This window comes from Tachypleus tridentatus, chromosome 13, assembly GCF_004210375.1.
Source record: "Tachypleus tridentatus isolate NWPU-2018 chromosome 13, ASM421037v1, whole genome shotgun sequence".
Classification (NCBI taxonomy): Eukaryota; Metazoa; Arthropoda; class Merostomata; order Xiphosura; family Limulidae; genus Tachypleus; species Tachypleus tridentatus.
This window is the reverse complement of record NC_134837.1, coordinates 262804258-262829011: the sequence shown is the minus strand read 5'-3', so window position 1 is coordinate 262829011 and position 24754 is coordinate 262804258. Positions and strand designations below refer to the sequence as shown.

At 33.7% G+C, this 24754-nt stretch overlaps 1 protein-coding gene across 7 annotated transcripts in view; it reads right to left on the bottom strand.

Annotated features, from left to right (window-relative positions):
- The window catches only part of LOC143238456 (epithelial sodium channel subunit gamma-like), a 146311-nt gene that overhangs the window by 101379 nt on the left and 20178 nt on the right, over window positions 1-24754 (bottom strand). For 6 of the 7 annotated variants that reach the window (XM_076478706.1, XM_076478707.1, XM_076478708.1 and 3 more), the window contains 5 exons: window positions 22863-22972; window positions 22145-22308; window positions 19140-19223; window positions 15764-15878; window positions 11673-11760 (listed from right to left, as the gene is read on the bottom strand). In XM_076478706.1, coding sequence (XP_076334821.1) covers window positions 11756-11760; window positions 15764-15878; window positions 19140-19223; window positions 22145-22308; window positions 22863-22972 — 478 coding nt within the window. In that variant the 3' untranslated portion in view covers window positions 11673-11755. Of the gene's footprint in view, window positions 1-6854; window positions 8654-11672; window positions 11761-15763; window positions 15879-19139; window positions 19224-22144; window positions 22309-22862; window positions 22973-24754 lie in introns of those variants that run through there. The other variant, XM_076478704.1, reaches the window with a different exon arrangement.

Here is a 24754-nt window from a genome sequence, read left to right as displayed (position 1 = left end):
ACAGCAAATATCTACCAAACATGTAAAATTGAACAGCAAATAGCCTGGTAGGTAAACTGTTTGATTAAGCAAACATACCGACTTATAGTATAAAATGTATCAAACCAATTGATTAATTACCTAGCAAAGCAAATACCTAAAGAACATGTGACACCCAAAAGCAAACAGTCCAGTAAACAACCTACTTAGCACAGTAAATATCTAACATGTAAATAAAATCTAGCATCAAACAGGCTGATAGGCAAACTACTTGGTACAGCAAGTGTCAAAATGTTAGATAAAATTCAACAGCCCAATAAATAAACCACTTGGTACAGTAAATATCTGGCAACAATGTAACACCTAACAACAAACAACTCTGATAGACTAGTTGACATAACAAGTGTCAACAGCATGTGTAAAATGTAGGACCATACTGTTGAACACAGTAAGTAACTATCAAAAACATAAAATCCAACAGCAAAACACCCAGTGGGCAAACCATACACCAATGCAAGTATCTAAAGTATGTATAAAAGTACAACAGCAAATAACCTGGTAAAAAAACTGTTTTTCACAACCAATTGTTAATTATAAAGGTCTATCAATTATGAAAACAATTAACAGTATGAAACCCGACAAGCAACCTATTTTTCACAACAGAACTTTATAGATGAGTAAAATTTAACAATAGACAGCTTGCTAGACATGGTACAGAGGAAAGCAACTAAGTATTTATTTGCCACAATACACAACAAAAGCCAGTGATCTACTTCCCATGTTTATATGGATATTGCTTTGAACTTTTAGTTATCTACCTTTTCTATCCAAGTGGGATGATGATACTGTCTGGTTTCAAGAGTGAAATATACCTAAAAGTAGTGACTAGCAACCATAATATGTGAATCTTCAAGATTTAGTAGTTGAATGAAAACACACTACTGGTGATCAAAATTATTTAATAAAGGTTCGCTTCACTTGTTTATAATAAATATACACACACAAACATATATATTGTCTTTAGCTGAAGATTCCACATACATACAACTTAAAATTAGAGTTGTAACATTTAAAAAAATAGTAAGTTGTTGAGATGTCTTTTAACAAACAGTTCAGACTTCATACTTTACAGTTTTAAGTGCAGTGTTAGTATAAGTTTATCTAACTTATAAACTACAGCATCAAATAAAGTGATAAAGTTCTGTGACGTCTAATGATATTCTGAATGACTGAACTGATATACAATATTTATATTTGTATTCAATATTTCTGTAGATATAACCTGAATTGATATTTGTCCTATCACCAGCAACATAGATTGTAGATGTAAAACACCCAACATAAGCAAAACTTCTTGTCCCTTAAAAATACATATCTGGAAAATGGTGAAAGTTTCTAACAGAACTGGAGTTAAAGTTTAAACTACACCTAACTTTCCTATATATTCTCATGATGAAACATCATCATCACCACCCATTTTTTGAAAATTAAAAAAAATTAAAATTTAAAATAATGGATAAAAAAAGGCAAATCAAAACAATACATAAACATTGTCCTGAAAAGGTCCTGAATACTTAGGGATACTCTGGTCCAAAGTCTACACAACAACAAATTCTAACTAGCAGACGACACGAAAGTTAGGGATGGAGGAAAAGGTCTTGTACACCTGACCCTCCTGGGTATTCAAAAATTAACATACCCAAATACCCATAAAGAAGAAGCGAAGCGAACAAAATGTTTGCTCTCAATTAATTCGTTAAATGTGCCAAGCGCATAGCCAGATGGTTAAAGCGCTTGAATTGTAACCTGCTGGTCGTAGGTTCGTATCCCTGTCACACCAAAAATGGGCGCCCTTTCAGCGATGGGTCAATCCTCCTATTTGTTGGCAAACGAGTAGCCCAAGAGTTGGCGGTGATGAGAAGCTTCCCTCCTTCTAGTCTTACACTGCTAAATTAGGGACAGCAAGCGCAGATAATCTTCGTGTTACTTTGTGTGGAATTCAAAAAAAAAAAAAGAAACAAGCCACGGGCATAACATTAAGTCTTACCGTTAAAGTAGAAAAAATATCCAGAAGAAATATTTGTGTTTAATGTTATGTTCTATATGTTAAAATCTACTCAACTCTGTAATGTAATCAGTTCTTAAGATGAGGGAATCAAAATGTGTTATAATTCGAGCTACGTTTGGTGAGTAATATTTCTGTTCCAAAGTTACACTTATGAAAACATAAAACAACACAGAGAAAACACAAAATATTACAGTTATGCCATTACGCTCTGTATTGAAATTCTTAACAAACATCTTTATAGAATGTCAGCTATGGGAGACGTTTCAATGAATGAGGGTTTATAATATTAAAACAGTTTTGTGACTAGAGTTTGATGAAATTTACCCCCATCCCTTCTCTGTAGACATGGAAGACTTTCAGCCATGGATACTGGCAGATGTTTCTCATAATGTTTAGTTTCGCAATAATATTTTATTTCTATAACGAGTTTTGTCTGCACTTTCTTCCGCTGTAAGGAATAATCCAGTGTATTTACATAATAAATATTTATTGTTTGGTGGTTTCAAGGAACAATCGACAAGTTTGTAACAAAGCCCGTAGAGCTATTAGCAATTAAAGAACAAATATTTTGTGCAAATTCGTAAAAAAAACGCATTATTGGCCCATCAAAATAATATCGTACAAAATATTAACTAATTGATAAAACAAAAGAAAATTCTCCACTAAGACCGACACGTTTGACCTCTTGAACTACGTGTTTTTTATGTTTTAATAAATAATTAATATCTTGCCTATTTCGATACTGACATGTTAATAATTTGCTTTGTATTTAAATAATTGTTACCGTTAATCTTCGTCACGTAATTAGTATTAAGGATATTTGTCAGATGGACACTTCAGCTGTGGTCATCGGATAACATCCTATATGAACATTTTCATTGAGTTCTTCCTTGTGAAATTCATATAAAATAAAAACGTGACAACATTATACTGCATATATTATTATCATTTAAAATAACCTAACATCATTCAACAAGTCAGTACAAACTCGAGTTCCTGAAACTAGTTAGATTAACTTAAACAATTTTCATAACGTCCCCTCTTCTTTTTTCTCAAACTGCCTTCAATATTTATAGTGTTGTGTTCCGAAAAACACAAAGACACAATCCAACCTTTGTTAAGTATTATAGCCATGAATACATACTACACTGTTTTGAAACCTTTACATCCGAAATTTAAGTTTTATCTAATGTTCACCAGAAGAGAACATGAGACCTACTCCTAAGTTCGAAACACACCAATTCACATTCTTGAACTGAATTCTATAACTTTGTCCAAGTTATAGAAATATGGAAGTACTAAATATATTGCGAATACTAAAATAATTTAAAACTCAAGTAAGTAAATCCATGAAGTACATCTCATGATGTTTACTTCATATTGTTTCGTAATTTAAGTTGAGCCACATGTGAAAAATTAATTTAATATTCGAGAACCTCATGTGGTTAAACAATAAATAACACAGGCCTGCGATGGTTTTATTGTCTTGAAATGTTTACATGTTCTACAGTAATTCCTGTACGCTAGATTTGAAAATAATATCCATTTTTGCATCACATACAGAATTTTCACAAAACTTTCACATAAGTAAATCATTTTTCTTGAAATTGGATCACATTTTGTTATATTTCAAATGTTGACAACCACTGGCTATAGATTTCTATAGATCAGTCGTGACACAAGAGTTTTATCGACCGTTCTAGTTTGTTTTGTTTTTTAAATTCGCGCAAAGCTACACAAGGGCTATCTACGCTAGCCATCCCTAATTTAGCAGTGTAAGACTAGAGGAAAGGAAGCAGTCATCACCCCACCGCCAACTCTCGGGCTACTTTTTTACCAACGAATAGCAGGATTAACCGTCACATTATCACGCCCCCACCCTTGAAAGGGCGAGCATGTTTATTGCGACGGGGTTTGGAACCAGCGACCCTCAGATTACGTGTCGAACGCCTTAACCCACCTGGCCATGCCGGGCCCGACCGTTCTACAACCCAAACATTATAATGAAAAGTTAATTCCGTTAAGCAAAATAATAATTTCATATAATTAAGATCGTTTTCTCTTCCTGATTTCTAAAAATAAAAACCTTATGTGACAGAAAGATAAATAAATATTATTTTCAAAATCAACGTGTGTAGAAAATTAAAATCAAAACAACTTTTATAAAGATTAAATTCACAAGCTTGTGCTATTCAACAATTCAACATTTTGACGATTTTAAACGGATTGTAATTCAAAAATTTACATTTTCAATTTAGACAATGTGTAATTCAATAATTAGATGTTTGTTGATTTTAAAATATGTACTTAGTAGCTCTATTTGACATTTTGATGATTTTAAACACTGTGTAATTCAACAATTTCACATTTTGATTAAACAATGTGAAATTCAACATTTTGATATTTTGAAAATTTTAAACTGTGTAATTCAGCAATTTCACATTTTGATTATTTTAAACAATTGTAATTTAACAATTTAACATTTTAACGATTTCAAACTGTGTATAATTTAACAATTTGACGATTTCAAACAATGTGTAATTCAACAACTTGACATTTTGATTAATTTAAACAATTGTAATTCAACAATTTAACGATTTCAAACTGTGTGTAATTTAACAATGTGACATTTTTATGAATTTAAACAATGTGTATTTCAACAATATGACATTTTGACGATTTCAAACAATGTGTAATTTAACAATTTGACATTTTGTATCTCAGAACAGCTGGTATAGGTATTAACACTTTTACTGATAAGGAGAGAACAACGTTTCGACCTTCCTAGATCACCTTCAGGTTAAAAAAAGAGAGAGTTTGAATGTGACCGATGACGGGCACGTGCTTTAGAGACGAGAGTATAAACAGGTATGGGATTGTAGGGGCGCTGCAGTTGGATGTTAGTATAGGTATAAAGGCGTTCCTTTATATTGGTTTAATTTTAGGTTTAGTTGTTGTATAAGTGGAGCTGCTTTGATTTTGCGTTTCTTTATATTTGTTTCCCTACTTAATATCTGGGTGTTTTTATGGTTATGTTGGGTTTATTTGATTTGCAATGTTCAAAAACGTGTGAAGGTGTTTTTTGTTGTTGCTGTTGTTTTTTGAACCGAGTTTCCATTTTTCTGCTTGCTTCTCCGGTATAGAAGTTGTGACAGTTGTTGCATTGTATTTGATAAACAATGTTGGTGTTGTGTTTGTTAGTGTAATTTTTATACAATAAAGACTTTAACTTTGAATCTGATTTTTGAATAAATTTGGTGTTTACTGGAATATTGTATTTTAAATTTTTCCCAGATGTTGGTTATTTTTCGCTGATGTCGGGAACATATGGTATGCAGCAGTACAAGGTTTTGTAATCTGTTGTATCTTGGGATTTATTGTTGTTTGTTTGTTGTTGGTCTGGGAGTGTGCGTATAATATTTTCCACGGTTTTTTGAGGAAATTTGTTCATGTTGATGAAGTGTTGTTTTATTTTGTTGATTTCATCGTTAATTTTATCGGGTGAACATGGTTTTGTGGTTGTGTTTATTTGCTTTCTTAATATGTTGAGTTATTGTTTTGTTTCATATGCTGAGTCTTAGGGAAAATGTATAATACAGTGTAGGTGATTTTTCCGTGGATTTCTGTTTTGAATTGTGTATCAGTTCTAGTGATTTTGAGGTTAAGAAATATTATTTGATTAGTTGTTTCCTGTTTACAGGTGAATTTAATGTTGGGGTGTATGGAGTTAACATGATTGAAAAAACTAAGTTTGTGTTCTGTATATGTGAATCCAGTAATTGTATCATCAACATACCTGTACCAGTATAGTGGTAGGTGTCAGTCCGAATTGATAGCTTGAGATTCAATCTGTCACAAAAATGGTGACTAGAACTGGTGACACGGGATTCCCCATACTTAAACCATTACCAGTACCCATATCAGAAGTTCTGAGATACATGTTTATTTTAAGTGGGTTTCTCGTCATCAAGAATTTGACATCTGACGATTTCGAACTAGGTGTAATTCAACAATTTGACGACTTTGAACAACGTTTAATTCAATAATTGTTCAGGTTTATAAAATGTATCAAACATTTATTTTCACATTGACACCAATAAGTAATTATATTACCACTCGTAAAACAAGGGTAATCAGCTTTTTATTGCAGTATTAGGGTTAGCATTCTAAGAAGAAAAATATACACGCATTTAAAAGTCTTCAAACAATATACATACCTATATTATCAATACAGCTGCTATGGGTATTAAAATTTTAAGATGACCTAAGATAGTCGAAACGTTGATTTCTATTACATTTTATTAAAAGGTTTAATATCTAAACCATCCGTATTGAGATACAATTTTACTTCAAGTAGGCTTCTCTTTATCATAAAGTAGAGATATCTTTTTAACATTAACAAATATCGCACAATACACGTATTGAAATATTTAGTTTTTTTAATCAGAATATATTACAAATTAAAATACCTAAAGTACTTGTGAATTATTATATACGTTTGTTATACACCTCGGCAGAACATATTTCCAACACGCCCCTCACAAGACAGTGGGAAACAACTGCATCAAAAACCAAAATTGCCCAATCCGATTTTTTAAATTCAAGTTTAAATTTTTCGACATGTTTATAGTTACAACAAGAACATGTTTCCCGCATTTTTTGCGTTAGGGCTATCAACAGAGATTTCAAGTATCAGAAGCAAAAGGCTCGCACTTGATTAATTAATATAGACGTTATTACCAGCTAATGATACTGAGAATACATATTTGCTAATATATACTGACTAAATATACAGTAATCAGGTAGACCTTAGTATTAACTTATGACGTTGATAAAGTGGATTTATTGAAATATACCGAATTTAATGTCATCAGGTATACCTTAGTATTAGCTAAACAAATTTAGAATGGAGCTTATTTGATATTTTCTGAATTTACTGTCATAAGGTACATCTTATGACTACATAATTGTCTTATTATGCGGCTTTTTTTATATATATCGTATTTACTATCATCGGGTATATCTTACTATTAGCTAACGATGCCCATAATATAATTTTATTGATGTATATTGAGCCTACTGTCATCAAGTAGACCTTACAACTACCTAACGATGCTGAGAATATGGCTTTAAAGGTATACAGTGAATTTACTACCACCATGCAGACCTTAGTACCACATAATACCGATGAGATTGTGTCTTTATTGATATATATAGAATTTATTATGATAAGGTAGACCTTAATACTACTTAATGATGCCGAAAATGTGGTATTATTGATATTACCGACTGGATTTACTGTCATCAGGTAGTCCTTACTATGATTTAATGCTTCTGAGTATATTGCTTTATTGATATATTAGGCCTGAATCTACTGTCATCAGGTAGTCCTTAGAACCAGCTAATGATGCTGAGAATGTTACTTTAGTAACAAATACTGAATTTACTGCCATCAGGTAAATCTTAGTACTTCGTAAAGCTGACCATATATTTAGCGATATATATATATATATATATCACCAAGGCTTTAGTGATATATATTGAATTCACTGTCATCATGGAGATCTTAGTAGCAACTAGTAATTCAGAGAATGTGAATTTAATGATATATACTGAAATTACTGTTTTCAAGTAGACTTTAGTACTTCCTAATGATGCTGAAAATGTGGCTTTATTGATATATACTGACTGAATTCACTGTCATCATGTGGACCTTATAACTACCTAATAATGCTGAGACTGTGACTTTATTGATATATTCTGTATTTACTGTCATCATGTGAACCTTAGTCCAAACTAATAATGCTGAGACTGTGACTTTATTGATATATTCTGTATTTACTGTCATCATGTGGACCACAGTTCTACCTAATAGCGCTGAGAATGTGACTTTATTGATATATTCTGTATTTACTGTCATCATGTGGACCTTATTACTAACTAATAATGCTAAGACTGTGACTTTATTGATATATTCTTAATTCACTGTCATTAGGTAGACCTTAGTACCACCTAATTTTCTGTCTTCAATTAAAAAATATTTATTAAGAAACTTATCTCTAAAAGATACGTCCAAGTATCTGTAATGTAAAATATCCCTTGGATTCTAATGGATGTGTTGAACTTGGGTTAAAACTTGTTAAAACCAGAACAAATAATTTATTATTTCTTTTCAGTTTGTCTTTTCTTTAAAGTATTTGAATTCTGTACTTTCAAAGCACACTCTGGTGAATCATTCATACGTCTGAGGGATTTTGACACCAAAAATCAGGTATCTATATACGAATAGCCTATTGTGTAGCCTAACAACAAGTAAATAAACAAGCTGTTTTAGGAAGATTCTAGCTGGTTCACTAAGTATGATATATATCTGCTAGGCAGTAATTGCGTATTAGTTAAGAAAACAACGTCAGTCTGAAAGACAACGAAGACGTTCTTGGAACTTCCTGATTACGGATCTGGAGAAACCTTCAATGAACGTTTTCCTTTCCAGAACTTAACAAAGATATCTTTCATAAGCTGCACGGTTCTTTTGAAGGTAAAAGTGAGGGAAATGCCCAGCCACAGACTAAATTGACCTCCGAGATTCCTCAACACGTCCTGGGTCTAGCATGAATATAAAAGTGAAGGTTGGAGCTTTTCATTGGTATTAGAGGGAAAATAAATGTTGGAAACAGAGTATATCAACATAATTTGGTAAAATACTTGAAACCACACACCATAAACATGTTTTCACCAAGTCACTTTTAACAAAACCACGTATCATACAAACAAATATTACAAAAAATATGATATTTTGTTATTCTTCCATAGTATGAAGTGCGTTAGTTCTCACAGACAAAGCTCCTGAGAGTACAGATAATAATCTGTAAATGATGCTTCCAAATGTTACACTGTGGTTAACCTGTAAATGATGCTTCCAAATGTTACACTGTGGTTAACCTGTAAATGATGCTTCCAAATGTTACACTGTGGTTAACCTGTAAATGATGCTTCCAAATGTTACACTGTGGTTAACCTGTAAATGATGCTTCCAAATGTTACACTGTGGTTAACCTGTAAATGATGCTTCCAAATGTTACACTGTGGTTAACCTGTAAATGATGCTTCCAAATGTTACACTGTGGTTAACCTGTAATTGTTGCTTCCAAATGTTACACTCTGGTTAACCTGTAATTGTTGCTTCCAAATGTTACACTCTGGTTAACCTGTAATTGTTGCTTCCAAATGTTACACTCTGGTTAACCTGTAATTGTTGCTTCCAAGTGTTACACTCTGGTTAACCTGTAATTGTTGCTTCCAAATGTTACACTCTGGTTAACCTGTAATTGTTGCTTCCAAGTGTTACACTCTGATTAACCTGTAATTGTTGCTTCTAAGTGTTACACTCTGATTAACCTGTAATTGTTGCTTCTAAGTGTTACACTCTGATTAACCTGTAATTGTTGCTTCTAAGTGTTACACTCTGATTAACCTGTAATTGTTGCTTCTAAGTGTTACACTCTGATTAACCTGTAATTGTTGCTTCTAAGTGTTACACTCTGATTAACCTGTAATTGTTGCTTCTAAGTGTTACACTCTGATTAACCTGTAATTGTTGCTTCTAAGTGTTACACTCTGATTAACCTGTAATTGTTGCTTCTAAGTGTTACACTCTGATTAACCTGTAATTGTTGCTTCTAAGTGTTACACTCTGATTAACCTGTAATTGTTGCTTCTAAGTGTTACACTCTGATTAACCTGTAATTGTTGCTTCTAAGTGTTACACTCTGATTAACCTGTAATTGTTGCTTCTAAGTGTTACACTCTGATTAACCTGTAATTGTTGCTTCTAAGTGTTACACTCTGATTAACCTGTAATTGTTGCTTCTAAGTGTTACACTCTGATTAACCTGTAATTGTTGCTTCTAAGTGTTACACTCTGATTAACCTGTAATTGTTGCTTCTAAGTGTTACACTCTGATTAACCTGTAATTGTTGCTTCTAAGTGTTACACTCTGATTAACCTGTAATTGTTGCTTCTAAGTGTTACACTCTGATTAACCTGTAATTGTTGCTTCTAAGTGTTACACTCTGATTAACCTGTAATTGTTGCTTCTAAGTGTTACACTCTGATTAACCTGTAATTGTTGCTTCTAAGTGTTAAACTGAGTTAATTTGTAATTGTTACACTCTGATTAACCTGTAATTGTTGCTTCTAAATGCTAAACTGAGTTAATTTGTAATTGTTACACTCTGATTAACCTGCAATTGTTGCTTCCAAGTGTTACACTGTGGATAACCTGCAATTGTTGCTTCCAAGTGTTACACTGTGGATAACCTGCAATTGTTGCTTCCAAGTGTTACACTGTGGATAACCTGCAATTGTTGCTTCCAAGTGTTACACTGTGGATAACCTGCAATTGTTGCTTCCAAGTGTTACACTGTGGATAACCTGCAATTGTTGCTTCCAAGTGTTACACTGTGGATAACCTGCAATTGTTGCTTCCAAGTGTTACACTGTGGATAACCTGCAATTGTTGCTTCCAAGTGTTACACTGTGGATAACCTGCAATTGTTGCTTCCAAGTGTTACACTGTGGATAACCTGCAATTGTTGCTTCCAAGTGTTACACTGTGGATAACCTGCAATTGTTGCTTCCAAGTGTTACACTGTGGATAACCTGCAATTGTTGCTTCCAAGTGTTACACTGTGGATAACCTGTAATTGTTGCTTCCAAGTGTTACACTGTGGATAACCTGCAATTGTTGCTTCCAAGTGTTACACTGTGGATAACCTGCAATTGTTGCTTCCAAGTGTTACACTGTGGATAACCTGTAATTGTTGCTTCCAAGTGTTACACTGTGGATAACCTGCAATTGTTGCTTCCAAGTGTTACACTGTGGATAACCTGCAATTGTTGCTTCCAAGTGTTACACTGTGGATAACCTGCAATTGTTGCTTCCAAGTGTTACACTGTGGATAACCTGCAATTGTTGCTTCCAAGTGTTACACTGTGTTAACCTGCAATTGTTGCTTCTAAATGTTACACTGTGTTAACCTGTAATTGTTGCTTCTAAATGTTACACTGTGTTAACCAGTAATTGATGCTTCTAAATGTTACACTGTGTTAACCAGTAATTGATGCTTCTAAATGTTACACTGTGTTAACCTGTAATTGATGCTTCTAAATGTTACACTGTGTTAACCTGTAATTGATGCTTCTAAATGTTACACTGTGTTAACCTGTAATTGATGCTTCTAAATGTTACACTGTGTTAACCTGTAATTGTCGCTTTTAAACATTACACTCTGATTAACCTGTAGTTGTGGCTTCTAAATGCTAAACAGAATTAACCTGTAATTGTTACACTCTGTTTTACCTGTAATCGTTCCTTCTAAATGTTGCACTGTGTTTAATCTGTAATTGTTGCTTCTGTTACATTGTGATTAACCTGTAATTCTGGCTTACAAATGTTACGCTGTGATTAACCTGTAATTGTTAATTCTAAATGTTAATCATCTTTATCAAAATAGAGAAATGATTTCTTAAGATTTTACCCTGCTACTTTGCACCAAAACTCATGTATTAAGAAGTTTATTTCTACATCTTATTAGACCTTGAAATGTAGCATCAAACACCTACCTCGTATTTAAGGTTACTGGTGTAGACAATTCTTTTCTTAGTTTGAATATAGACAAATACTCTTGCTAATACTCTCCAAAAGTTCATTCTAGGAAAAGGATTTATACAGTTACCAATAGGTGTAGTAAAAAAACAATACTTAAAAATTATATTAATTTTTAAATGAAGTTCGTACACATTGCTTGGAACGAAATATTTCATTCTGATGCATTTTTAATTATCACAAACTAATAACAGAGAATTGGATAACTGGAGTTTACACTTTTCCAACCTTAATTTAGTATTCAATATTTCAACCTTCATTATTTCCTAGGATTTCAATAAAAATTGCATCAAACACTAGGAGGTAATGATTTACTTGTTTATTTTATCTGTTTTGAATTTCTCGCAAAGCTACACGAGGACTATCTGCGCTAGCCGTCTCTAAGACTAGAGGGAAGGCAGTTAGTCATCACCTCCCACCGCCACTTCTTGGGCTACTCTTTTACCAACGAATAGTTGGATTGACCGTCACATTATAATGCCCCCCCCAACTGAAAGAGCGAATATGTTTGGTGCGACCGGAATTCAAACCCGCGACCCTCAGATTACAGGTCGAACGCCTTAACTCACCTGATTTACCTACATTTAATCAGTTTATGTTCCATCTAAATAGTTACTAGTTTTTAGTCCATGACTGATAAAAATAACCGAGTTTTAGCTCGTTACTCATCCAAACAAATTTAATATCTATGAAGGGTAAACGAGGTCAATTTTAGTGGCTACGAAGGGTGTCAAGATCAATTTATTTTTCTGTGAAGGGTGTCAAGGTCAATTTTAGTTTCTAAGATGTGTAGGCGTGGTCAGTTTTAGTTTCTTTGAAGGGTGGGCGTGGTCAGTTTCAGACCATATATTTTACACACGTGTCCTTCAAAAAACACAAAACCCGTTAGAGCCTCACTTCGTATTGTATTTCGTTGATGTTTTGTTTACTCGTGTTTACATAAAAAATACTAAGAATACCCATAAATCTTTTCTACATGCCGCGAAACGTCTCGATAAAAGTTTCGTAACAACCAAATTATTTCATCCTTAAAATTCTTCGATAGATTTTACTTCAAGCAAAGACATTTTTATATGTTAACATTAGTGCATAAGTACAGTTTATAAAATTATATTATTCAATAATTACATTTCCGGATTAATTTTTCATTAAATAAAAACGTTTCTCTTCTATAAATTCGTTTACAGACTCTTAAAATGGCAGTTATCTCGATTTGAACTTTATGCATTTATCTGGATATCTTTTACACCACTAGAAAACACAGATAATTATTTTAAATAAATTTTGTTTTGTATAAACTGCAGGACACACTTACATAATTACAAAAACAATAATATCCATAAATATTCTATTCAATTTGCAAATAATTAGCCACGAACTATATTTACTTCTATGTTATTTCCCTCTGGGAAGCTTCTAAACAATAAGTGATTTGCAACTTTTAATCTTAAATGCAACATTTATAAGATAAGTATCTGAAACATTACTACAGTACAAAACAAGTGTCATTAAAACCTGTAAACTAAGTAATTTAAGTAGCATTAATAATGTTTCTTGAAATAAAAATTTGGAATATGCAGTCAATATTACAAATATATCTCGCAGATAATTTGTTTTAGCTGTTATTCCATTAATTTTGATTAAAACGACTAATATTGTTTTCACTATAGAATAAAGAATGTTAATCTATATTTTAACATTTTTTTTCATAGAACGAGAAATATATCAATATATATTTAACATTCTACCATAGAATAAAGAATGTATTTATCAATAGTAAGAAATGTCACTTCACACAACATTTTCAAAGAATGTACTTTTAGAGTAGAATGGAGCTTGCACACTTTTGATATTTATGTAATTTTTTAAACTACTTACGGTTAATAGTGTAAACCATCCACTGTTAAGACAGCAGTAAGTGTTTGGATTTATAATATTAAAATCAGTGGTACAATGCTCTTTGACAGACAAAGCAAATAGCACAATGTGGTTTGGTTATAATAAAACGAACACTCTCCATCAATATGAGTTATGGTGTCTTGATAACACTCACAGAAACTATTAATTGTACAATTCCTAGGTCTATCTTTTTCCATATACTATTCATTTTATTTGGGACATAGATTTAATAAAGATGTTCATAAATACTGTTATTTACTTACCTTCAGTTCCTTCCTTATGTTAGCTCAGTGGTACTACAATAATAGTGTTCTTTACTTACAATCAGTACTTTCCTGAAGGAAGCATGGTACTACTACATCAATACCTTTCTTTACTTACCATCACTACAATCCTCAAGATAGTAGGGTGGTACTACATAAATGCCGTTCTTTACTTACCATCAGTACCTTCCTTAAGTTAGCAGGGTGGTACTAGATAAATACTGTTCTTTACTTACCTTCAGTACCTTCCTTACGTTAGCAGGGTGGTACTAGATAAATACTGTTCTTTACTTACCTTCAGTACCTTCCTTACGTTAGCACGGTGGAACAACATTATAACTGTTCTTTACATACCATCAGTACACTCCTTAAGATAGCAGGGTGGTACTACATAAATACCATTCTTTACTTACCATCAGTACCTTCCTTAAGTTAGCAGGGTGGTACTAGATAAATACTGTTCTTTACTTTCCACCAGTACCTTCTTTAAGTTAGCAGGGTTGTACTACATAAATACTGTTCTTTACTTACCTTCAGTACCTTCCTTACGTTAGCACGGTGGAACAACATTATAACTGTTCTTTACATGCCATCAGTACACTCCTCAAGATAGCAGGGTGGTACTACATAAATACCATTCTTTACTTACCATCAGTACCTTCCTTAAGTTAGCAGGGTGGTACTAGATAAATACTGTTCTTTACTTACCACCAGTACCTTCTTTAAGTTAGCAGGGTGGTACTACATAAATACTGTTCTTTACTTACCTTCAGTACCTTCCTTACGTTAGCACGGGTGGAACAACATTATAACTGTTCTTTACATGCCATCAGTACTCCTCAAGATAGCAGGGTGGTACTACATAAATACCATTCTTTACTTACCATCAGTACCTTCCTTAAGTTAGCAGGGTGGTACTAGATAAATACTGTTCTTTACTTACCACCAGTACCTTCTTTAAGTTAGCAGGGTGGTACTACATAAATACCATTCTTTACTTACCATCAGTACCTTCCTTAAGTTAGCAGGGTGGTACTAGATAAATACTGTTCTTTACTTACCTTCAGTACCTTCCTTACGTTAGCACGGTGGAACAACATTATAACTGTTCTTTACATACCATCAGTACACTCCTCAAGATAGCAGGGTGGTACTACATAAATACCATTCTTTACTTACCATCAGTACCTTCCTTAAGTTAGCAGGGTGGTACTAGATAAATACTGTTCTTTACTTTCCACCAGTACCTTCTTTAAGTTAGCAGGGTGGTACTACATAAATACTGTTCTTTACTTACCTTCAGTACCTTCCTTACGTTAGCACGGTGGAACAACATTATAACTGTTCTTTACATGCCATCAGTACACTCCTCAAGATAGCAGGGTGGTACTACATAAATACCATTCTTTACTTACCATCAGTACCTTCCTTAAGTTAGCAGGGTGGTACTAGATAAATACTGTTCTTTACTTACCACCAGTACCTTCTTTAAGTTAGCAGGGTGGTACTACATAAATACCATTCTTTACTTACCATCAGTACCTTCCTTAAGTTAGCAGGGTGGTACTAGATAAATACTGTTCTTTACTTACCTTCAGTACCTTCCTTACGTTAGCACGGTGGAACAACATTATAACTGTTCTTTACATACCATCAGTACACTCCTCAAGATAGCAGGATGGTACTACATAAATACCATTCTTTACTTACCATCAGTACCTTCCTTATGTTAGCAGGGTGGTACTAGATAAATACTGTTCTTTACTTATTATCAGTACCTTCCTTAAGGTAGCAGGGTTGTACACATAAATACTGTTTTTTTAACCTCCTTCAGTAGGTTCCTTAAGATGGTAAGGTTGTACTACTAAATACTGTTCTTTTCTTACCATCATTAGCTTCTTTAAGGTGGCAGGGTGGTACTCCATCAGGTAAATTAATTGTTGGGTCCCCACATCCACATGTTTCATTACTTAAAAGTTGTAAACATTTCTGGAAGCATTGCTGGTTAAGAAAAGAGAAAATACATTATAATAAAAGATAAAATAGTTTATACAATTATACAGTTACATTGTGTTTATACAGCTCAGCACTAAGATCTATTGTTTATAGTGATAATTTAAGGTTTGATCCCTAAAGAGAACAAAGACGTAAAAGCTCATTGAACAACGTTGTTGAATTTATGAAATAAAACAAGTTTTATTATACATATATAGAAAGCATTTGAGAGTTTTGGCAGCTCGAGTGATAATAAACAGTCCTCGTATTTAACTGGAAAGTGATTGATCCCAGGTGGTCAAGGTAGTTATTGTAAATAATTTTAAGATCTCCAAATAGTGTCATGAACAAAGTATCACGTAGATGGTGGAAGGTGAGATGTGAGGAACAAGGTTCAGCAGATTATTGTAGGGGTACCACAAAGTACCTTGAGTAGATTATTGTTTGGAGGAGTTTAGGTACCACGAAGTACCTTGAGTAGATTATTGTTTGGAGGAGTTTAGGTACCACGAAGTACCTTGAGTAGATTATTGTTTGGAGGAGTTTAGGTACCACGAAGTACCTTGAGTAGATTATTGTTTGGAGGAGTTTAGGTACCACTGAAGTACCTTGAGTAGATTATTGTTTGGAGGAGTTTAGGTACCACGAAGTACCTTGAGTAGATTATTGTTTGGAGGAGTTTAGGTACCACGAAGTACCTTGAGTAGATTATTGTTTGGAGGAGTTTAGGTACCACGAAGCACCTTGAGTAGATTATTGTTTGGAGGAGTTTAGGTACCACGAAGTACCTTGAGTAGATTATTGTTTGGAGGAGTTCTGGTACCACGAAGTACCTTGAGTAGATTATTGTTTGGATGAGTTTAGGTACCACGAAGTACCTTGAGTAGATTATTGTTTGGATGAGTTTAGGTACCACGAAGTACCTTGAGTAGATTATTGTTTGGAGGAGTTTAGGTACCACAAAGTACCATGAGTAGATTATTGTTTGGAGGAGTTTAGGTACCACAAAGTACCATGAGTAGATTATTGTTTGGAGGAGTTTAGGTACCACAAAGTACCATGAGTAGATTATTGTTTGGAGGAGTTTAGGTACCACAAAGTACCATGAGTAGATTATTGTTTGGAGGAGTTTAGGTACCACGAAGTACCATGAGTAGATTATTGTTTGGAGGAGTTTAGGTACCACGAAGTACCTTGAGTAGATTATTGTTTGGAGGAGTTTAGGTACCACGAAGTACCATGAGTAGATTATTGTTTGGAGGAGTTTAGGTACCACGAAGTACCTTGAGTAGATTATTGTTTGGAGGAGTTTAGGTACCACGAAGCACCTTGAGTAGATTATTGTTTGGAGGAGTTCAGGTACCATAAAGTACCATGAGTAGATTATTGTTTGGATGAGTTTAGGTACCACGAAGTACCTTGAGTAGATTATTGTTTGGAGGAGTTCAGGTACCACGAAGTTACTTGAGTAGATTATTGTTGAGATGAGATCAGGTGCTAAGGTCAAATTTCTTGGCTATAAATGAAAGTGGTTAGTGGTTGGTCTTTATATAGATGCATCACTGCATCACTAGGGGTAATAGATGATATATGGTATACAAAAAGGCTCCACAACTATTAAACTCTCCTAACCTGTAAATAAGTAAGTATAAGAAACAGCTGACTGTCACTAATAACAAATTAAGGAAAGTACATTAAATTACTTAAAGAACACAAATTTCAGATTTGTCACAATAATATTTATGTCGAAATACTTTAATGGATGAAAGTTATTAAATCAGTAACTAGTAATTATGACAGAAATCAAGTTGTCTATAATATATAAATATTCTTAAGAAACTTTAATTTACATAATTCACTAAAATGCATATAATAGATAATTAATCAATAATGTATCACGACATTAACAATACGCCGTTATTCATCGCTCAGTGACTAGTATAGTGTGGATCCAAAGACCAAAAATTTGGGCCCTGCTGATGCAAAATTGAGCTTTAAATTTTCTGAATTCGGTTATGATTAGAAGTAAAAGTTAAATCCCACGTTTAAATTGGTGTAGCCAAAAAATTGGCAGTTGATTCTACTTACTAACTGCCTTCCCTTTAATTTATCGGGTCTAGCATGGCCAGGTGGGTTAAGGCGTTCGAGTCGTAATCGGAGGGTCGCGGGTTCGAATCCCTGTCACACTAAAAATGCTCGCCCTTTCAGCCGTGAGAGTCTTATGATGTTACGGTCAATCCCACTATTCGTTAGTAAAAGAGTAACCCAAGAGTTGGTGGTTGGTGATAATGACTAGCTGCCTTCCCTCTAGTAATACAATGCTAAAGTAGGGGATGCTAGCGCAGATAGCCCTCGTGTAGCTTTGTACAAAATTCAAAAACAACAGTGTTAATCGATTGACTCAGTATTAATAATGACAAGCGGAGGTAGCCCGATGGTCAAACAAACAAACGAAACTCTTCAACACTGGATATCCCAGTCTAGAAACTCCTCAGTGTTAACATTTTTTTTTCAGTCTTTTCAAATGGAATTCATTTACTACTGTCGCTATTAATGGAAAAATAAGCAGGATACATATTTATAATTAATTTATTTAAAATATTCAGGATAATGATCGTTTGTGTGTGTAGTTAAGTACAAAGCTATGCATGTGGTGTCTATGTTGTATAGGTTTACAACAGTGCATCTAGGAACAGTAATATATAATCAGTCAAAATACATGGGATAAGATTGAATTAAAACATGTTAAAATATAAAGGTTAAGACTGAATTAAAACTATAAATACACAGGTTGAGGTTGAATTAAAAAATGTTAAAATACAAAGGTTAAGACTGAATTAAAACATGTTAAAATACAAAGGTTAAGACTGAATTAAAACATGTTAAAATACAAAGGTTAAGGTTGAATTAAGACTATAAATACACAGGTTAAGGTTGAATTAAAACATGTCAAAATACAGAGGTTGAGATTGAATTAAAACACGGTAAAATACAGAGGTTCAGGTTGAATTAAACAATGTTAAAATACAAAGGTTAAAACTGAATTAAGACGATAAATACACAGGTTAAGGTTGAATTAAAACGTGTTAAAATATAAAGGTTAAGGTTGAAATTAAACATGTTAAAATGCAAACGTTAAGATTGAATTAAAACACATTAAGTTTTGATTGAAAACTGAACAAAACAAAAAATCCTATTATTAAAAGCACGTGTCTTTATCACGTGACATATCTTCCTCGTGACGTACTATTCCGTTACGTCACTAACCTTCTTGTTGTAAGCACCTGGTTCGTTTTTGTCATCTTTGTAACATCCATCACTGTATGGCTCTGGTAAACGATGATAGTCCACCTAATTCAATAAGAAAAAGAGAAGCTATTAACACAATTGTTGTAAGAACGAAAACAGCTATTAGCACTATTGTTACAACAGTACCAGCTATAAACACTATTGTTGTTACTGTAGTATCAACTATTAGCATTCTTGTTACAATAGTATCAACTATTAGCATTCTTGTTACAATAATACCAGATATTAACGTTCTTGTAATTACAATAGTACCGACTATTAACATTCTTCTAAGAATAGTAGCAGCTATCAATACTATTGTTATTACAATAACGCCATCTATATATTATTAACATTCTTATGACAATAATTACAGGTATTAACATTCTTGTTACAATGGTACCAGATATCAACACTCTTGTTACAATAATGCCAGCTATTACCATTCTGGTTATTACAGTAGTACATGCTATTAACACTTGTTACAATAGTACCAGCTCCCAACACTATTCTTATTGCAATAATACCAGCTATTAACATTTTTCTTTCAATAATGCCAGCTATAAAAATTCTTTTATTACAATATTACCAGCTGTTAACATTCTTGTTACAACAGCACCAGCTATTAAAAAGAAAAAAAATATAAACAAAATTGTTACATTAAGGTTAGCTGTTAACATGATTTTTACAATAACTAATTGTAAATACTATTTTTCGAATAAGAATATCTTTTACATCTCTTACTACAATAAGACCACCTATTAACACTTATTAAAATAAGACAACCTATTAACACTATTCTTGCAATAAGGTTACCTATTGATGTTATTATTACAGGAAGACTACCTATTAATACTATTGTCACAATTAGACTACCTATTCACACTATTGTTGCAATAAGATTACCTATTGACACCATTGTTACAATAAACCTACCTTTTAATACTATTGCTACAAGAATACTACTTTTCAATGCTATTGTTACAATAAGACTACTTATTAATGCTATTGTTACAGTAGGACTACCTATTCACACTACTGTTACAATAAAATTACAAACTGATAAGTTGTTACAATAAGTCTACCTTTTAAAACTATTGTCAGAACAATACTACTTATTAACACTGTTACTACAGTACGACTACCTACTAACACTGTTCTCATAATAAGAACACCTACTAACACTGATGTTAAAATAATACAACCTACAGGAATTATTCTTACAATAAATCTAACTTTTGACACTGTTGTTGTAAGAATACTACTTTTTGACACTGTTCTTACAATAAGCCTACCTACTGACACTATTGTTCACGTAAGACTACATATTGACACTATTGTTATAATAAGTCTACCTTTTAATCCTATTGTCACAACAATACTTTTTATTGACACTTGTTACAATAACACTACATACTGACACTGTGGTTAAAATAAAACTACCTATTAATACTGTTGTTACAATAAGTCTGCATTTTAATACTTTGTTACAATAAGTCTACCTGTTGACATTATTGTTACAATAAGACTACCTATTAATACCATTGTTACAATAACTTTACCTTTTAATACTATTATTACAACAACATAACGCATTAATTCTGTTGTTTTTTTTTTTATAGTTTGTTTAGGCAGCGTATTCATGATGAAACTTCGTAGAATGCACAGCAAATACATGTTGTGGAGACACAAGTGTGGAGGACGATGTTTCGAAAGTCTTCCGCCTTTTGTATTCCCCTTAAGACGCCCCCACAGCTGAAAGGGAGAGTATGTTTGGTGTGACGGAGATTTGAACTTGCGACCCTCAGATTACGAGTCAAGCGCCGGGCCCGGACAGAATGTAGATCGTCTGTTGTGTAGCTTTGTGCTAAACAGAAGTTTTCGTACTACTTACTGGTAATGATTACGAGTCGAGTGCCTTAACCACGTAGCCATGGTGAGCTAAGAAGGTTATGGTAAACAAGAGTCGATAAGCATGGGTAATAATTAAACGGAAAAGCTTTTTGGCCTACACTAGGGGGAGGATGGCCAGTCAACATTACACCTTCTGCTACGTGGGCTACTTTAATCAAATAGTGTGACTGACTATCACGTTATAACGCCCTCACTGCTGAAAGGGCGAGCTAAAAAGTGATTGTATTCGAACTCACAACTCGCAGGTTGCAAAGTGGTCGGCGCGAGGCGAGTGTCAGACAAAAGATATGTCTGCTCACCATTGAAGATTTTATCAGTTTTATTAGGCGTGAAGTTTGAAACGTTTGGACAAAAGCTCTGGTGACTATACGTTTAGATTATCTAGTGCTGTTATTATCGAACACTGGACGTGAGACGCTCAGCAGAGGGACGCTGCAGGTCTCGACAACAGCGACTACCCTAAACTAAGTTATAACTTTGTTATGAGGGCCTTTACTCTTGGGCCAAATAACTTAGACGGCCGTGACATTTCTAACAATTAATTTTATTAGTTCTACGTAAAGTTGTTAACTGCCACATCTGATACTGTTTTGGTTTTTTTTTCAAATTGACTCCCAGTACAAAGGCTCGTTCCAGTTCGCTTATTCTCAGGCCTAACTAGTTCAACGTTAATTCTGACGAACATAAGACCGGCGATTATAATTATCTAAATCACTTAATGGCTCGGCATGATCTGTTGGTTAAGGTACTCGACTCGTAATCGTAGGGTCACGGGTTCGAATCCCCGTCACACCAAACATGTTCGCCCTCTCAGTCGTAGGGATGTTATAATGTGACGATCAATATCACTGTTCGTTGGTAAAGGAGTAGCTTAAGAGTTGGCGGTGGGTGGTGATGACTAGCTGCCTTCCCTCTAGTCTTACACTGGAAAATTAGGGACGGCTAGCGCAAATAGCCTTTGTGCAGCTTTGCGCAAAATTTAAAAAAATCACTTGATTGTTACATTTAAAGTATGAGGCTCAGAAATTTGTTTCTATGAAGTAACACGAAAGTACTACATGAGAGATTACCTGTTCAATCCCCACAGAAAGTGATGTGCCTAGTGCGATGTCTATACCATCATTCTCAATATCAGGCACGGCATGCGGAGAGTGTATTACAAGCCTCAATCGTAAATCTTCTTCATCCATTCTATTTCCAACTATATCTGGTACACCGAAGGTAAGATCTAGACCTATAATAACAAAATCACACTTTGCGTTTTCGTTCTTCCGTGAGTTATTGTAAAGGCACAACTTATGGTTTGAAGTTTCAACCTGATAAACGTTACGGTTTTCAGTGTTACCAAAACTGAGTTCATGTATATAATGCTTCATCATTTTTCATTGTAAATACCTCGATATAAATTCCTTCATTAGCTGCACAATACGAAGAAATGAAATAAAAAACCAGAGAAAACCATGTTTAAATTTCGACTTATATGGGGCTGAATTTAAATGCTTGAACAGTTTCGTTCTAACTTTCCATAATTGTTAGGTTTGGTTTAGAGACTTGCTGATTCGTTGAAGTTAAAGGAAAACAAAAATAGTAATAAATTATTAAACATTTTTTTCAGAAGTTAGTATTAAACTTATAATTATCAACGTATCTGTGAATATTTTTGATTGTTGACAATAATTCATATTTCTACTTTAATGTCAAAAGTTGACACCTGTTTACCAGATAAAGAAAAAAAACATGTATTAGAACATAGCAGCCAAAATAAATAAGTAGAAAACTTCTACCCACCAGCCATAGCTCCTGTAGTTTGTATCAGAGTATCACGACCTTTCATTCCACGTTTAGGGTTAAAGGTAAAACAGTTTCCGTACAGAAAACTCCAAAACGTTGTGAAACTTCTGCCATTTATAATATACACACACACATATATATATATATATATATATATAGTTAGAAAACGTTATTATTTTACATCAGTATAGATAGATATATCTTGAATTACAGAATAGGAATTACTGATAAATAAATGAACGAAAACTACACAACAGAAAAGTCACAATTACCAAATATCTGGGACAAACAAAGTGATTAAACAGTATCAAACTTGAAATGAAGGCAGTGAATGAGTTCGAAATATTCTAGGCTTGACATGGCCAGGTGGTTAAGGCACTCGACCCGTAATCCGAGGATCACGGGATCTAATTCCCGTCACACTAAACACGCTCGCTCTTTCAGCCGTGTGGGCTTTATAATGTAACGGCCAATCCCACTATTCGTTGGTAAAAGAGTAGCCCAAGAGTTAGCGGTGGGTGGTGATGACTAGCTCCTTCTCTCTAGTCTTACACTGCTAAATTAGGAACGACTAGCGCAGATAGTTCTCGTGTAGCTTTGCGTGAAATTCAAAACAGAGAAGCAAACAAAAAAATATTCTAATACTATAGTTATTAATGTTTTTAACACCATCTAACGGCCATTATAAGAAGCCAACTAATAAGAATTTCACAGGATATATTTGATTGTTTCTTTGTTTTGAATTTTCGCGCAAAGCTACAAGCGGGCTATCTGGGCTAGTCGTCTTTAATTTAGTAGTGTAAGACTAAATGGAAGATAGCTAGTGATCACCACCCACCGTCAATTCTTGGGCTACTCTTTTAAAAAGTAATATTGGGATTCACCGTCACATAATAACATCCCACGGCTAAAAGCTCAAACATGTTAAGGGGATTTGAGCCCACGACCCTCACATTACGAGTCGAGCACCCTCACCACCTGTCCATGTCAGGCCTGATATAATTGAATTATTGCTGTTTTTATATAGTACATCATTTATACAGTAGAAGGCTTCGGTAGTTACAAAGAGGTCCATACAGTTGGTAATAAACGGTCACTTCACTTTGTCAAATTTTTTTAACTTATTTGTTTTCTCAATATAAAAGTGTCGTATAATTTATACAGGATACCTATATTATTCAATTATCGAAGAGCATTTACCCAACTACCTCTTAATTTTCAAACTTATGTGTTTGATTTATAAAATATCCTATAATAGTTTTGTTCTCTTTAACGTGTTTTACACACCAAACAGTCCGAAATTGCTACATCGCACGCCTGTAACTCATACTGTATACCATGCAAATATAGGATCAAATCATTTACGCAACACATTGCGCATGTAAAAGATACGAATGTTCCAGGGTAGGGGCTAAATTGATAAAGACAAACAAATAAACCAAGTGTATATGTAAAAATGGATGGTATGGTTGGAGAAAATTCTATGTAGAGGAGCGAACAACGTTTCGATCTTTTACGGTAATCGTCAGGTCATCACGAAATAAACCAAGTAAAATCTCAAACAACGATTTAAATTAGTGATAGAGATATAAAAATACTAAATTAATCTACAAAAAATGAATATTTTCTTTCATTAATTACAAAGTAAGTGAACGACTAAGAAAGAGTCTGGTGCTACTAAACTGTAGAGTAAAACTAAAAATAGCAAACTGGCAAATTTGATAAACTTGCTATTTCTACACTGCGTTGTCGTCATTAAAAAAAGACCTGTGACAATGTTACAGCCTATACAGATCATAGAACATTCAACCATCAGTGAAAACAATGAAACCCAAAGATCTGTGACAGCCTATACTAATCATAGAACATTCAACCATCAGAGGAAACAA